At 41.3% G+C, this 18,096-nt stretch overlaps 1 protein-coding gene across 3 annotated transcripts in view; it reads left to right on the plus strand.

The window, feature by feature from the left end:
• LOC126174987 (leucine-rich repeat flightless-interacting protein 2) overlaps nt 1–18,096 on the plus strand; it is a 259,584-nt gene that overhangs the window by 18,459 nt on the left and 223,029 nt on the right. The window contains exon 1 of one of the 3 annotated variants that reach the window (XM_049921468.1): nt 12,780–12,858. The exons of the other annotated variants lie outside the window; for them this stretch is intronic. Coding sequence (XP_049777425.1) covers nt 12,796–12,858 — 63 coding nt within the window. The 5' untranslated portion in view covers nt 12,780–12,795. Of the gene's footprint in view, nt 1–12,779; nt 12,859–18,096 lie in introns of those variants that run through there. 3 annotated transcript variants of the gene reach the window in all.

Consider the following 18,096-nt stretch of genomic DNA (forward strand, 5'->3'; position numbering starts at 1 on the left):
AAAATATCCGGATTAGTGAACAGGGGTTGACAAGAGGTTCGTGAAATTACACCACTTATTGCCCGAACCACCCGTTTCTGAGCCAAAAATATCTTTTTACAATAGGAAGATTTATTCCAAAATATAATACCATACGACATAAGCGAATGAAAATAAGCAAAGTAGACTAATTTTCGTGTGGAACACTCACTCACTTCAGATACTGTTCGAATAGTAAGAATGGCAGCATTAAGTCTCTGAACAAGATCCTGAATGTGGGCTTTCTATGACAGTTTACTATCTATCTGAACACCTAGAAATTTGAACTGTTCAGTTTCATGAATAATATGCCCATTCTGTAAAATTAAAGTGTCAGGTTTTGTTGAATTGTGTGTTGGAAACTGTAAAAACAGAGTCTTACTGTGATTTAGCATTAGTTAATTTTCTACAAGTCATGAACTTATGTCATGAACTGAATTATTTGCACACAACATCCTTTACTATCAAGCTAGTTTCATTGGCAAACAAAAATATTTTAGAATTACTGGTACTACTAGAGGGCAGCAGACATATCATTTATATAAATTAGGAGCAGGAGTGGCCCCAATACTGATCCTCCCCCCCCCCCCATTTGATTGTGCCCCACTCAGATCGCACATCACAGCCATTCTCAACACTGTGAATAAATGACCTTTTGCTGTCTGTTGTTAAAGTAAGAGATGAACCAGTTGTGAGCTACTCCCTGTATTCTATAACAGTCCAACTTCTGGAGCAATGTTTTGTGATCATCATCATCAAAGACCTTAGTTAAAAAAAAAAAAAAAAGGCATAGTGTTAGAAACCTTTTGTTTAAAACATCCAGTATCTCGCAGAGAGAAGAGAATATAGCATTTTCAGTTGTTAAACAACTTCTAAAGTCGAACTGTACATTTGATAGCAAATTATGTGATATAAAATGATCAATTATCCTTACATACACAGCCTTTTCAATAACTTTAGCAAACACTGATGATGGCATAGAAATAGGTCTTAAATTGTCTGCATTATCCCTTCCTCCCTTTTTTATAAAGCAGCTTTACTACTGAGTACTTTAATCACTCAGTAAACTGACCAGTCCTAAAGGAAAAATTACAAATATGGCTAAGTACAGGGCTAACATGTGCAGCACAGTACTTTAATATTCATATAGGTACTCCATCATATCCACAAGAGTCCTTAGTCTTCAGTGATTTAGTTATTGATTAAGTCTCCCCCTTGTCTCTATCACAGAGGACTATTTCAGACATCAATCTCGGAAAGGCATTTGCCAAGAGGGTTATATGATTCCCTGTAGAAACTAAATTTTTATTTAATTCATCAGCAGTGCTCAGAAAATGATTGTTAAATACTGTACCTATATCTGATTTATCAGCAACAGAAATAATTTTACTGAGAACTAACTATATCGTCGACCTTGTGCTGCTGACCAGACACTTCCTTCACAACTGACCACATGGTTTCAATTTTATCCTGTGAATTAGCTATTCTATTTGCGTACCACATACTCTTTGCCTTCCTAATAACATTTTTAAGCACCTTACAATACTGTTTGTAATGGTCTACTGTAGCTTCATTGTGAATACTTGTAACATTTTGATATAATTCTTGCTTTGTTCTAAAAGATATCCTTATCCCACTAGTCAGTCACCCAGGCTGCCTTTGCTGCTAGTACCCCGTTTAGAACGTTCTAATGGAAAGCAATTCTTAAAGAGCATGAGATATGTGTCAAGGAAAGCATTATATTTGCCACCTATGTTGTCGGCACTATAAACACCTTGTCACTCTTGTTTCTTGATAATCTGTTGGATTAGCTTTCCTACATAATTTGTAATTATATGTGACATTTGTTAGGGCACAAAAGCCTTTTAGTATTAAAATTTGTGCATCATGTGGTCTCAAAGGTCATACACCCTTTTGCTAACAGAATGCCCATCTAGTAATGAAGAATGAATAAAAATATTGTGTATGGCTGTGCTACTGTTCCCCTGCACCCTAGTTGGAAAAACAGTCTGCATCAGATCATGTAAATTTAGGAGATCTACCAACATCCTTTTCCTTGCACAATCATATGCAAAATTGACGTTGAAGTCACCACATACAACTAATTTTTGGTACTTCCCGTAAAGTGAATCAAGAACCCTCTCTAGCTTGAGCAGAAATGCTCTGAAGTCAGAGTTAGGGGACCTATGAACAACTACAATTAGAGGTTTAGTTTCACTAAATTCAACTACCCCTGCACAACATTCAAATATCTGTTCAGTGCAGTGCCGTGATTCGTCTATAGACTCAAAGGCAGTACTGTTTTCTATGTACATGGCCATTTCCCCGCTCGGCAAGGAACCATTGAACTATTTTCCTATATTCCCACCACCTGTGTTACCTACGACTGAGCGTGTGTGTTTGTTCCATTTCATATTCTTACAAATTATTATACTCAGATATTGATATGAGTTGAATGATTTCAGTTGTGACTCATTGATACTGTAGTTATCAGCTACCACAGTTTTTCGTTTTGTGAAGTCCACAACTGCACATTTCTGAACATTAAAAACATGTTGCCAATCTTTGCACCACTTTGAAACATTATCAAGATCTGACTAGATATTTGTGCGGCTTTTTTCAGACAGTAGCATACTTCACTCTAAATAACACATCTGCAAAAAGTGAGAGTTACTAGTAGTATTTTCTACTAGGTCATTAACATACAACATGAACAGCAAGAGTCCCAACACAATTTCCTGGAGCATGCCTGAAACTACTACTCTGTTCGACGATGACTCTTCCATCCGAGATAACATGCAGCATCCTTCCTATCAAGAATTTCTCGATGCAGTCACAGTTTTTGCTTACCCCTTCTGTTGAGTACATTGAGTTCTAAATGTTGACCACAACAGCACTAATTTCGAAAATACACTATTGCTACCATGGTGCGTTTGACATTTTTTCACACAAGTGACATATAATTTCATTGCTTTAAATTGAGACGAGATACTGGCAGAAGTAAAGCTGTGAGGACGGGGCGTGAGTTGTGCTTGGGTAGCTCAGTTGGCAGAGCACTTGCCCGCGAAAGGCAAAGGTCCCGAGTTTGAATCTCAGTCCGGCACACAATTTTAATCTGCCAGGAAGTTTCAATTGAGCTCTTTGCCAGGCCTTTAAAAGTAAAAGGAATCATAATCTAGTTTTTTTCCTGTAAAATAAACATTACGCTGTAAAAGAAATAAACTTTTCAAGTTTATTCTAATGAAAAATATTGAGAGAAGAAACTGTTCATTTGAATGTCAGACAATTACTGAGAGCTTCAAAAGCTTTTAGTGAAAACGGATAACCTAACTTCTGTAAAAACATGCTGTTTATTAAACTGAATGGCAGCAATGCAAATATATTTTTTTATTTCTATAATGTAACTCGTTAGCTCTATAATTTGCAAATTATATTATTACAGTTTTATGTTACTTGTGATGAAAGCTCATCAGTAAGTAGTTTAATTTTATTAAATTTCCCATGAAAATAACTGAAAATTGATTAACATTTTACTATAGAACATCTACATCTATGTGATTATTCTGGCTATTCACAATAAAGTGCCTGGCAGAGTGTTCAGTGAACCACCTTCAAGCTGTCTCTCTACCATTCCAATCTCGAACAGTGTACGGGAAAAAAGACCACTTACATTTGTCTGAGCGAGCCCTGATTTCTCATATTTTATCGTGATGATCATTTCTCCCTGTGTAGGTCAGTGCCAACAGAATGTTTTTGCAATTGGAGGAGAAAACTGGTGATCGAAATTTCTGTCGCAGCAAAAAACACCTTTGTTTTAATGATTGCCACTCCAATTCACGTATCACGTCTGTGGCACTATCTCTCCCCTACTTCGCGATAGTACAAAACAGGAACATTTTATTATACAGTGTAGAGTGAACATACATGTGGAGTCTATAATGAATCTGCTAGCTGGAAATTATTTCCTCAGCAGTCTAGAACTGGATTTATATTCTGCAAATCATTGTAAAGTATAAGGTAAATGCTAGTAGGTATCAGGTTCATTTGACTGCCATCTTTTAAGTAGCTGTTAATACAATATATCTCACAACAGCATTCATAACATGAGATTTGTGGAAGAATAATATTCTGCCAAACTGGGCTACAGTTTAATTTGCTACACATTTCAACAGAGGTTTCTGGTGTCATTTTGGTTTGGGCAATTAATTTGTTCTGGCTATCAATGATTTGTCATCAGATCTCAACGACACTCAACATAAATAAAACAATGGAAAATCCATGATGGAATGTATCAATATTGTGAAAAGGAAAGTTGACTCTATATGATGAGTAGCAACTTTCCTTTTCACACTCAAAATAAAAATACATGAACTTTGTCATCCATGGCTTCTTCACAGTCTATATTTTGAAACCAGACAAGCCCTTGGGAGAAACATTTGATGAATCTTTTGATATCACTCTAAGACGCACTAAAACTGGTCTTGGTATTCTATTTGAGTATCAAATTTCATTAGATTTTGTGACAGAGGTATCACCTGAGATAAATTCTAGAATAAGAAGTTTTTGCACAGAGTGAAAGTCACTTATACTAACTTTGTTAGTAGTCTACTTGTTCTCCAGTTGCCATTTAGACATGTTGGTGTTAGAACACATTCCAGGGGATCCTCCTTACCTTTCTGATCATCAAACAAAATGATGCAGTGGTAAGACATCAGAACTACATTTGGGAGAACTGCTGTTCAAATCCCTCATCCACTCGTCATGGAATTGTTCTAAGCAAATGTGGGGATGGTCTCTTTGGGAAGGACACAGTCCTTTTCCTGCCCCATTTTCCCCAATTCGATCTTGTGATCCATCTCCACTAACCTGTCATTGATTCTTTTAGCTTAGTGAAATGTTTGTCGCCCTTATGAAAGTTGTGATCTACAAGCTTATGTTTTGGGTCAGGTATATGTGTGTTTGGGGGGGGGGGGGGGGGCATGATACATCTAATCTGGTGCGAGATTTGTGGTTTTCCATTTTGTGCACACAGAAATTAGGTAAGTTATGATTATCCATTTACTTACCCTGTTGCCTCTACTCTTTTAATGCAGACAACATGCCATGCTTGAACTAGTAATTGGCATCAGTTAGTTCCACTGTTATTACAATAGCCCAATTCATACATTCAATGGAATGGGGATAACAGCCAACCAGTTGCATGCCCAGTTACTGAAGTGCATCCACGCTCAAAGTCTTAGTTCATATATGTTTGACTCGGAAGTAGCAGTTTAGAACTTGGATGGTTAATGAAATTTACATCACTAGAATTCGCCCTGCAAAGGGAGATGATGTTTTGACAGTCTGTTCGTGATCACCTGGCAGTATGCCAGTGCCCTACGTGGAGTACTAGACACCTCCATGATGTTTCTTGGAAAGGATAAACGAGACTGAGACATTCTTCAATCAGATGTGAGCATTTAGCCCTGTGGCTCATTTGTACTATTCCCAAGTAGAAACTATGTGCCAGTTGTGGGCTTACACCCTTCTACCTCGTCCCTCATCAACATCTGTATTCATGACATACAGTGATCTACATTAGATAGTTAAATTTCATTTGCAGATCTCATACTTTGTGAAGAAACAGCCTCACCAATTACTTGGATGAATTTCCCATGAGTCACAGACACAAGCACTGTCCAACTTCACAAGTTATTTAGAATTTGGCTGATGAGCCAGTGCGATGCTAAAACTCCAATAGTGTTGGTGGCAAAACTTCAAATGGTCCCTTCCTTACCCACTCTGAGATCTCATGGAGTTGTGCAAAATCCCACACATGGCTGAGGGCATAATTCACTCAGTATAATTGTAAAGATTTTCTGGATAACGTTAATTGGCATACCCAGACAAATTCCCTGTATGTCTGCAGTATTATAGCCAGTTTAAATAATGATCGTCACTGTCACTTTGATCCATGACTCACTTTTAAATTCATCACTATTCCAAAGTCAATAATTAAGACTTGCAGCTGTCCAACTATTTCCAGAAAGATTCCGAGACCCAACCAGAGCTCTGGAAAATATATGGTGCTAACAGTTCATGTCCCACCTCTATCAGGCTCCTAGCAGCTTTATCAGATAAACTCCACAAAAATAAAAAACAGGATACCAGTTTAGAGTCAGTTGGTCAAAAATCTCACAAAACTTGAAGTACTGGAAAAGTAATGGAGGATTGCTAACACCGACGCACGAAAACACGACCTCTACCACCAGAGGGCACTTGAATTTCTTCCTACAAGTGCGAGGATTGCTAGCCGACTCCTAGATTTTGCGAATCCCAAACCACTATACAAAATTGTTTTAACGTTGAAGCCTTTTAGCAAGTTAGCTCCAGGAGCTGATTGCAGGCATTTCAGTTGGTCATTTTGTACTCTTGTGAATAACACTTCTCTGTAAAATGCTGTTTCGTGCCCGGAGTTTTAGAAGTCTACTTCCAACATATGCTGGAAAACACCTGTCTTCATCAGAAACTCACTAGTGCTTGAGTCTGCTTTGTAGGCCCTGACCACAGCCCGCTTAAGGTAAAGCAAAGACCAACTCGTCCTGTCCAGGATGGATAAAGCCACTTAACCCCTCCCCCCCACTCCTTTTTTTTTTCAGATACCAGACACTGTCTCTGGTGCTACAGTAGCCGAGAAGACGAACTGATGGGCATGACGAAGAATGATATATTGCAAATCGTCCAATTCTGTCTCTATTGACTTCATTGTCAATGGAATTTCAGACCCTCATCTTTCTTCTCATGTTCATTTTCAGACCCTCATCTTTCTGCTCATGATCGTTTCCTATTGAAGGCCTCTTTGGTAAGGAATGTCTTCTTTTTTCTTTTGCTTTTATCTCGCATCTATGCAGGGTCGGCGTGGTTAATTAGAGATTAGTATGGTTAATTAGAGATTAGCATGGTTAGTTTTGATGGGTGGCTGGAAGCCCTTCTGCCGCCAGCCCTTACTAAGATACTATTCAGCATGAGGATATTGTAGTTCTCAAATACCTGACGCTGTTCCAAATGCTTCAGTGCGGGCTATATACCTCACATGACGCTGAAATATCGTATGTATTATCGTTAATCAGTGTGCTCGCGGAATATGCTGAAAAAAATAAGTTTCAACGTTCTGCCACTAGGTGAAAATATGGTGCTGAAGCACCAGAATGTCGTTGAAGTGCAGGAAAAGGGATGCACGATCAAGAACACCATAATGGTGATTCTAGCACGTTTATTAGGATATGGTCACAAATTGCAAGAAGTATTCAGCATTGTCTCCCAGCTCAGCAACGTGCTGCAAGCCTATCACGTCATGGTTGACAGTTGCTCGCAGGCAGTATACCGGGTGTAATCAGAGCAATGCTATCCTTCATATCAGAAGAGTCCGGATACATCCCTGATAGACACGGTCTTTCAGGTAATCCCACAACCAAGTCACATGCGTTTAAGTCGGAGGATCTGGAAGTCCACACTTTTTGAAATTACCTAGAGATGGTGTGGTCGTTACCGAATGTTTTTCGAAGCAAATCTTTCACCTGACAAGCCTCATGTGGTGTTGCCCCATCTTGCATGAAAAAAGTAGTGTGAACAAAGTTGCATTCTTGCAGAGCTCGAATCACGTGTTGCGGAAATAGGTCCTTATAAAATGCAGATGACACTGTACATCTAAAACACCTTCAGGTTGTCATCTCCTCGAAGAAAAATGAACCGAGAATGAAGGAACTTGTGAAACCACATCAACACTGTGACATAAACTGAGCTCAGTGGATGTTCCTGCATAAAATGTGGCGGTGTAGAACCGCCATGCTAAAATTCTATGCACTCAGGGCACAGTACAGAGTAAAATGTGCCTCGTTCGTCCAAAGAATGTTCCCTGGCCACATTTCATCCATTTCGATGCGTGCCGAAAGACGAAGGGCAAGGTCACGGCGTTGTAGCTTGTCTTGGGTCTTCATTTGATGTACATTGTGAATGAATGTTGTAGGGATACCAGTGTAAAATGCGTCGCAAAATCTTTTGATGTATTGATCAAGGGAGAGACAATAACCGTGACACAGCTTGAGCACTGGTTGCAGAATTTGAGGCGTGTGGTGCACGGTCGTGTACAACCACAACTGACCTGGGTATGGGTCGCCACCCTCTCCCTGCTGCATCGCCTAATTCACCTATTTCTTTAAATTTCTTGATCATATTCTTTAGCTCACTTATTGACATGGGACCTCCTCGCCGTCGATGTTTCTCAATGCCGTCGATGTTTCCTCAATGCAGCGCTGCTGTTGCTGCCATTCTGATGAAGCAGCTTTGCTAGCAATGCACGGTCTTTTTTGTCAATAGCTGTTGCGTTTCGTACGGAAAACTTCAACCTTATTAACACTTTACACCAAATGTCACTTCACAAAAGAAATCAACACGCGCCACCAAACGACAGACAGCATAGTGGCGTCAAAACTGGAAAAATTTCACATTCTAATAATTAATTTAGAGAGATCCGCTTCAGTTGTATTAATATTTATTCAAATCACCATCTGTTTCGCGATTTCAAAATTCCGTCTTAAGGTGTATGAAGTTATTGTATTTGGTAACACACAACATGCGGTCAGGCCATTCAGTACAAGCAAGAGCTCCAATTACTGCATGTTGGCGGAAATTGTCCGCCACCGGACTGCCGCACAGTGGGAACACCAAACACATGATTGGAGCTCTTGCACTGTTACCTCAAACGAAGGCAAAAACAAATTTTCACATTTTAGAGAGATGGAAAAAGAGTGTGTGTGAGAGGTAGAGGGTGGGGGGAGGGGGAGTTGGGAGAAGGAAGGAAGCCAACAACTGAAAGCCTAGCTGCCATGGAAGCCAACAACTGAAAGCCTAGCTGTCATGGTCAGGCATTAACTATTCAGATTTCAACTTCCTCTTCCGCATTCCATAAATAGGCCTTGCCGCACTTACAGTTCAACAAATTCAACAACAATAAATTAAAACACGTATAGAGTGTTAAAATTGTTGAAGTGCTTCATAAGGGCGTATTTTTTCAGCATCACTGATCGCACATACGTTGTTTATTAGAGGCTCTAGGAGGAATATGTGACATTTTCAATTTTAGCATGTGACAACATGTGCTGGATTGCAAGAACAGTGTTGGATGTTGTTTTAATGGTCTTAGAACAAGGCGATTTGGGATAACGGTGTTTGACATTGTTTAATGGTTTTATAATAAGACAGCGTAACCGATCGACGTTATCGAAAGTGTAATTTGAGCTGTGCGAAGGCACTAATGTGTCGGACCGACGGGCGTTTAAGACAGTTTGGACTACGTGATGCATCAGTCATCAATTGGCGCGCATGACAGGTCATTACAACTGCAGATGTATTTCGCAACGTGTATGAAGTTTGATGCTGAGTCCTCAGATACCAGCGCGGAAAGACAGTAACGGATAGGGGAAGTATTCTACGGAAGGACTTGAGTAATCACTGGTGCTACTGATACACCAACTTCACCCTGTTGATTCTGTAGAGCAGGGTTGTCCAGCACGCGGCCCGCGGCCCAAAGCAAGTATCAGTGCATCCCAAGAAGTGAGCATCTATCACACAATCGGAAAAAAGTCCCCAAAATTCCTTTTATGTAATATTATGATAAATGGAATTTTTTTTTTTTTTTTTGCTCAGCGGTTATTGTTAGTGTTAAGCATATTATGTGCGTTTCCATCCAATTCCTAAGCTAAAAGGTTGGACACTGCTATAGACAGGCGTGTTAGAATTTTACAGTCATAACCGAAGTGTGTGAATATGTACCGGAAGGAATGATTTTATTATGAAGCCATATTTCACATGTCTGAAGAAATTAGTGGGGCCAATATTTGGTGAACCTGCCACCTAGCAGAACGCTCGCCTGTGCCGCGACGCTCGACTCGGGGATCAGCCGATTCGACTCCTGGTGATGGAAAATCTTCGCTGCCAATACTAAATTTTAAACATATCCACGGTGTCTCATGAAGTGTAGACATGTGACACTGTTGTTGACGATGATCCGTCTATCGGATGCAGGCGTTTATCGTGACGGTCCATTTGATGTTATTCGAGAGCAGTAGGCTCTGTGAAGCACTCCTCACAGTCATCCACACCACACACATAAGGACACTTAAAACTTCATAACAGTTCGGAGGAAGGTAATGGAAAATTACCTCCACTAGGGTCTTTCCCAGGACGGCGATGCAGGAGTACTGCATCTGCCTCCCTAGGATCATTTCCTGAGTGTGGTATTACTTTGACTTCTGAGTATATGGTAATGGTGATCTGAGAAAACCCTCCCTGTTATTCAGATAGAACGTGATAGCTCGAAAGAACACGCAGCCAGTGACATATGTTTGACCCATTTCACTTCGCCATGAGATGTCTCACAGGAAAAAGTACCCAGACGTTTTGAGGTTGATGTCAAAATTCATGGTGGACTATGAGGAAGCAGCTTTCAGGACTGACAGTATTGGCATATCAATGTACAGGAGCACTTAAAATGACGTCTCGGTGACATTATCACACATCGACAACAGACAAACCCCTGTAGATAGCCATGTCGCATCTTCCAGTGATTTCTGCCTGTGAAGTTTCATGAAAGACAACATTTACATATCTGAACTTCCAGCGACGTTGTCTGGAAAGAAATGGCATATTACGAAAACTATCGAGAACATCACATCATCTCAATTTGAAAAGACACAACTAAAATGGAGCAACTGGACGTCTGTCGGATTATACTTGGGGACTCAAAAAATTGTCTGCGTCTAATGTCTGTATTCAGCCTTCCTCTTTTGAGGTGGTCATAAGTTCACGTTTTTATGGTTAGTAATTGTGAAAATATGGAGTTACGACAGCAGCCTGTATTGGAATCACTCAGTATTACTTGTATTGACTTTAACATCGGTTTATAATTTTCTCCATTAATTCTTTAAATTTAATAAACATTCATTTCCTCACTTGTGTCTTCGAGTAATGCCAAGAATAGAAGTAAGCAGGTGACGCTACACAGTCGTGTGCGTGTACCGTGCTAACAATCATTCCTCTGGCAGACAGGTAAGCTTGCTCGTGTTTTCAGATGTGTCCAAATACTCATTGCTTCCACTGATACCAATATGCAAACAGTTAAATACAAACATGTAAGTCGTCCTGTACGCCAAATTTCGGAAGAGTAGTCAGTTTTCCCTCTTCATTAGATGTCAGTTTTGCAGAGGACTTGCTCTCTATTTTTGGTGACAGCATCCAAAAGTGTCAAATGCAGTGAAATTTTATCTTAAAATCATACAAACGGTAAATGTTTCAGATTTACCTATTCTTTTTGCGTAATATTTTTGTGTGTTTGTGATTTTCAATAATTGTTTACTTATAATTTGATTTAATCTAGTATGTAGTTACTTTGATATGAGATTCTGTTGATCCAAAAAATAAAGAAAAACTACAGAGAAGTGGCACACTGCATTCGGTGCCTGCAAAAACAGGAACAAATTCAGATCACAATAGAAAAAGAAGATTCCATAATTCGCGTAATGTTTTTGCGCAGATACCATTGTCGTCGAAGTTGTAAGTGCGTCTTGCCCCCTCACTTCCCCCCCTCCCCCCGCACACACCCCTTCACCCCTGCCCCCTCCCGCAACCACACACCACAACAGATCACTTTAGATTTACCAGAGAAGGAGAAAGTATCCATACTTACACCAGTAAACTTAATTTATCGCAGCAATGAACTTAACAGATGCTTTCCACAACATTTAACACTGCATAGCCATAACTATAATTTTCTGTTGTTTTGGATAGAGTTGTATGAAGTCGAGATTATGTACCAGCATGTTGGACAAAACCGTGGTAACTCAACTGGTTATCTCAATTAAACTGTACTCGTGCTACTCTCCTTTGACCTGGTGCTACTCTCCTTTGGCCTGTAAGAGTTCACCTACCCCAACTACCCCAAATATCAAAGGCATTTCGTCACGGAGAACTGTTAGAGCCAATTCATAAGACTGCTCCCAGTTTCATATTTTAATACGTCGGTAGATCCTGCTGCTGTTTCAGAAGTTTTCCGTGCACTGAATATTGTTTTTACGTTCCTTGTGAGAAAGAGCTTCAATGGAAATTTAATAGGGTTTGAAGTTCCGACATCGACGAGGTCGTTAGATACAACATTGAAAACTGGGTGACATGTAACATTCATTCCTGCCCGCTCACGTGTGGTTATCCTCTTGTTTTTGTGAACGACAGAGCAGGTTTCCGGTATTGGGGAGGGGGTGGGGGGCTTCGACAGTCTGGAGGTATGGGTCGGTAATTTACTTCCGTTATCCTTTTAAATGGGTTGTGGGTGCGGGTTACTACGAGGACGCAAGCGCTAGTGAGTTTCCCATGAAGGCTAGTATTTTCAAACACCTGTTGGAAGTATACTTTAGAAAGTCCTGGCAGGATACAGTATGTTTTCAAGGTATTGTTAGAACGCAGGTGATGTTTCCCTGATGAAATGGGAAAAAGTATAAAGTACAGTCAAAAGATTTCAGTATCCTTGCATGTGTCGGATCAAGAAACAGGATCCAACACGCACTGGGCAGTTGGTATAGGCGCCTAGTCCGGCCAGTGCCTGGCTAGCTGTATATTTGGGGCGTTCTCCAGCCGGTCCAGAATTCCTCCAGCGGGCCGGGTTTGTGGGGGTGTCTAAGTATAGAGGGAGCGGCGCGGCAGGGCCCGGGGCAGTCGCAGTTTCTGTTCAGCGCAGCTGGCAGCGCCATGTGCGGGGGCACGCTGCTGCACCTGGTCGTAACCTGCTGGAAGCGCCGCCTCGCCTCCAGGGTGAGTACTGTGTGCTACTCCCCCCACCTCGCATAGGGCGCTTGCGAATGAATGCTTGCAGTGTTGATGTATTTGGTAGGTTTCAACTATGCGCCCAAGTATCGTTCTAACAAGACCACCTGCTTTTCGAGGTCGGCCAGAGTGTGGACTGCCACACAGGGTTAACGTCTCACCAACCATCAAGCGCTCTACAATCAGCCGAGTCTCGATATGGGTCCTAGTGTGTGTGTGTGTGTGTGTGTGTGTGTGTGTGTGTGTGTGACAGCTACATCTGTATCTACAATCCGCAATCCACCTGAGGTACTCGGTTCTACTATGTTTCTCCTCTCCTCCCTTACCAGTTCCAATCGCAGTGGCTTGTGAGATGAATGATTATCGTTAATTATTGGTGTGAGCTCTGCCTTTCTCGTCGTGGCCATTAGCCGAGACGTGTGTGGAAGTAATATGTTGCCAGTGTCTTCCGAAAACGTGCTCTCTCGGAGCTTCAACATTAACTCTCTCCGTTATGCACAGTGCCTCTCTTGTGGGCGTCTGCCACTAATGTCTTTTTAGCATTTCCGTAAGACTGTTGCGCCGACTGAACGGTCCCGTGACGAAAAGCGATGCTCTTCCTTGGATCTTCTGTATCTGTTCTGTTAATCCAGCCTGATTAGTTTCGCAGACTGATGAACAGCACTCAAGAATCGGTCGATCATGTGTTTTGAAGCCACTTCTTTCGTTAATGAATTAAATTTCCTTAATGTTCTCCCAGTGAACCTAGCCTGGCATCCGCTTTCCCTGCATTTCATTTTAAGAATTAATTCCACTTTCTGATTCTTACTCGGAGGTGTCTTACGATAGGTAGTGTTTCCTTTCATTCGTCGCCTATAGCGAACAGTAATGGGTCTCTTCGCCGATTTATATGTAATAAGCTACGTTTATTTACGTTCAGGTTCAGCTGCCACCCCCTGCACCATCCGTCGATCCTCTACAGCTCTACCTGTACTTGGTGCGTTCTTCTGGCGTTATCACCTTCCTATAGACAATTGCATCGTCTGTGAATAGCTTCGTGGAGCTTCTGACTTTATCCACAAGACCATATGTATATCTCATAAACAGTAAGGCGCTAAACACTCCCTTAGCGTACTGATGAAATTATCCAAACGGCTCTGAGCACTATGGGACTTAACAGCTATGGTCATCAGTCGAAATTATCCACGGATCTGTCGATTTTAATCCGTTAAGATCGACGTGTAGATTTTCTATCTGTAAGGAAGCCCTGAATCCAGCCATGTATTTCATCCGATACTCGACAAGAGCGTATTTCGTTCAATAAACGACAGTGCGGAACAATGTCGAATGCCTTTTGGAAGTCAAGGAATACGGCGTCAACCGAATCTCATGAACGAACAGGGCGAGCTGAGTTTCGCAAGACCTGTTTTGAAATCCATGTTGATTTATGTAGAGTAGATATTGGTTCTTCAAAAACCGTCGTAATATGTCAGCATAAAATATGTTCCATAATACAAGAAGTATGGGCGTTAGCGACATAGGCCTATAATTATCTGCGTCCGTCCAACGACCGTTCTTGGAAACGGGAATGACCTGCGCTGTTTCCCAGTTGCTGTGTACCCTTTGATGCTCCAACGACCGATTATAAACTGCTGCTCGAAGGGGAACGAGCTCTTTCTCATAATATCAGCAGAACTTCACACGTATCTTATCCGTCCAGTTGCATTTCGACAGCTGGTTTTCTATTTGATATTACTTATTTCAGTATCTGCCGTTTCGGTGTTCGTGCGACGATTGAAACAAGAACCGATTTTGCGGTCTTCCGCGGTGAAAGAATTTTGGAAAATTGAATTCAGCATCTTCAGCTTTGGGACCAGTACGATGACTGAGCTACTGAATACGACTTCGATTCGCTTGGCTTACTGACTTTTCGTAAGACTAAAACTTTTCAGCGTTTTGGAACTTAGAAGTTTGAAACTCCGTGACGTTAAAACAATGCAGGGCGAGGCCTAGAACCCGGAGCTATGTCTTCGTACCGAGCCAGGTGACTCAGTGGTTAAGGCATTGCATTCGGGAAGAGAGATATCCGAGGACTTTTCTAGTGACCCACATTTAGTTTTTACAAGATTTCCTTAATTCGATTGAGGCGAATGACGATTCCTTTGAAAAGGACGCAACTGATTTCCGCTTGGTTATCCGAACTTTTGCTTGGCCTAGAAGCATCGTGTCGTCGATTGTTCGTTAAACATCGAGCCCCATTCTCAGGCCATGTTCTTACTAACTAACCATGCAGATGCGACTCTCCACCCGTCCCCACTACTTCACTCTGCCCGTATTTCCTCCTTGCTTTTTGAACACCTCAGTTGCTCTTCTGCAAACAGCGCAGGACAAGAAATATTGGAAAAATGATTTACACTCCGCTACAAAGGAAAATTCTTGAAATAAGCCCTGGGATGTGACTGTCATTCAAAGCAGTATCTTTGATAATCAACGTCGATTCCGCAAATAGAGATCTTATGAAGCTTGGCTCGTTTTTGTTTATCCATGTGAAAGGCAAGCACCTAGACTGATACCAAGCTCTTAGACTTCTGGAAGACATTCGGTTTAAACTGCCTGACGAAAAGTGAAGCACCCAGGGGGTATGGCAGTATGTGGGCCCACTTATCAATATGACGTTGTACCCTTTCTGACCTGTATGCATGTACTGATTCGGTTGGGAAGGGTGTCATAAAAACCATTGTACCCTGTCGTGAGGCTAGCTGACCTAAAAGTTTTGCAACTGGTCTTCGATGTCCCGATTACTACTACTGGGACGGAGTTGGCGTCCGAGCTGGTCCCGCACATGCCGTATTGTGGACAGATCTGGGGTTCTTGCAGTGTATGGGAATACCTCAGCATCACGCACACAGTCATCACTACCAGCCGTGACCTGAAGTCATACCCGACGGTTCCCCACACCATGACACCACGTGTAAAACCTCTCCAGACCATTGTAAGAATTGGACCTTTTCCCATGACACCGACTTCAGTCTCCGGGGTAGTGAAGAACCGCGATTAATCGATGGGCATAGTGCGATGGCATTCATCAGCAAACTGTGCATTCCGGTCACGATACTACTCCAAATGCAGCCGATTGTGTATTGTGGTTTAACGGCAGATTACGCTTGGGTAGGAAAGCAAATATTAACGAAGATCCCCTACACCGTTCCTGAAACTTGTTCAATTCGATAAGGACTCTTTAATACCGTGATAAGGATGTTCATGTGGCATTATTATTCATATTGTGTTAGTTCACATGTCAAAAATATCACATTACAACTCCAAATATTGCCTTGGATCCAACTTTTTTTTTTTTTTTCTTTACGAAGTGCGTTGACGCGTCGTTCAGATTCCACGTAAATGATGCGAGATGGTTCTTACCAAGTGCTGCATTCATCAATAAGCAAAGTTGAGTCTTATGAAAAATTTCTAAAGTCAATGTTCCTAAGAATGAGTACTGCTCTCGTTTAAGAGCAGGACGAGCATTGCGAGCACAATGCGGTGGTCCTTGTAATATCTATACGTATGTCGATAATGCGCCCATATTGTCTTAAGGGATATCTGGTGGCACTCTACACTCTATCCGGACGCGACTGTCTATAGCACAAAAGAAAGCTTCTGAATACCTGCAGGTCGTCAATCTTCTGACACAGTTTCTCACGAGATGCTTCCAATTAAATGCGGCTTGATGGAGTATCGCCGCAGATTTGCGACTGGATTTGTGCTTTCCTGTCAGAAAGGTCACAGGTCGTAGTAACTGACGATAAGTTATCTAGTGGTGTTCCCCAAGAAATCGTTTCAGTTGTAAAGGTAAATACAATTTTCTGAAGACGGATACAGAGTTTTATTCCAAATTTATTATCTTTCGGAACGTACCCATATGGCCATCTCAACGCAGGAAATATTGTATTACAATTGGGTTTGACAATTCGTGGTAAACATTATTTTAAGTTGTACTCTGGGAAGATGTAGTATAGGATTAATAAAGGGCTGATCGATTAAAGTATACAAAAACGAGTAAAGAAGACGAATATGGAACACAGGATACACTATGGTAGTATACTACAAAAATCCTACTGGTAACACAATAAGAAATGATACATGGCAGTTGGTGCACATTCTGGATATTCTCAATTCAATCCACATTAATGACTGTATATCTAAATTAACAATAAAATGTTCTTTTTATGTCCTGTGAGAATTGTTTCAAAAGCTATGGGTAGAGATCTGAATATTTGTGCGGGCCTAAAAGTACCATCTAGACAGAACATGAGAACAGTTTACAAGAACCAGAGTTGTGTATTACAACCACACGTTGAGTTGCACCAGTATTCAAACGCGCATACATAGGAGGTACATAGTGACACGCATGTAGAGGTTGAACGTTACATATTCTGCAGAGTAGCATGTGGGGATATAGGCAGGTAATTAAACTTTGGTCTGACTGCGTCATTCTAAGCGGCAGGAGCATTAAATTGGCAGCGCAGGAAGCTACGTGTATGTTGATGTCGGTACTGTTGACGAACTCGTACAGTAGTTTATACGTTGCTACATCGTTGGATGCAAACAAGGTTTGGAGGCTGCTTGGGAAATGATCAAAAGCCCGAAGACTACGTGCAAGGACGAGCATATGATACGTGTTCCGAGGATATTGTAGAAATATATGGCTTGGATTATCTTCCTCTCCGCAAACACACAGAGGGGTGGCGCTTAGATTGGTCGATAGAGGTGTCTTATGAACTTCCAGTGATTAAATTTCAGCCGTACTATAATTGTTGTAAAGCTCGTTGATGTTTCTGGCTTATTATACGATGTTACCCTTGGAATCGGGGATGAACTAGTGTTTAGTGACTGCCTCTGATTTTAGATGTCCGCGACCATTCATCTTGCCAGCCCGAAAACAGCCACTTTCTGAGCACGGGTATCATATCGGTGAGAGGGAGTTTATCATATTTAATAGCTCTACGCCCATTTATCCTTTTGTTAAAGTCGACAGGATGGAGATTAGATAGTCACCTACTCTTTAGAATTCTAGAACGGGCGCTAGTAAAAGCTGGCCTGTAATCTGTGTTACTGTATTTTTATTTTTATGATTGGTATTTGGTACCTGAGATCTAGCAACAAATTCATCGCATTTCTTTAAAACCGCAGTTATCATAAACTTCCCTTTTCGTAGGTACTTAATCCACGCACATAAACGCACACACA

Source organism: Schistocerca cancellata, chromosome 3 (genome assembly GCF_023864275.1).
Source record: "Schistocerca cancellata isolate TAMUIC-IGC-003103 chromosome 3, iqSchCanc2.1, whole genome shotgun sequence".
Lineage (NCBI taxonomy): Eukaryota > Metazoa > Arthropoda > Insecta > Orthoptera > Acrididae > Schistocerca > Schistocerca cancellata.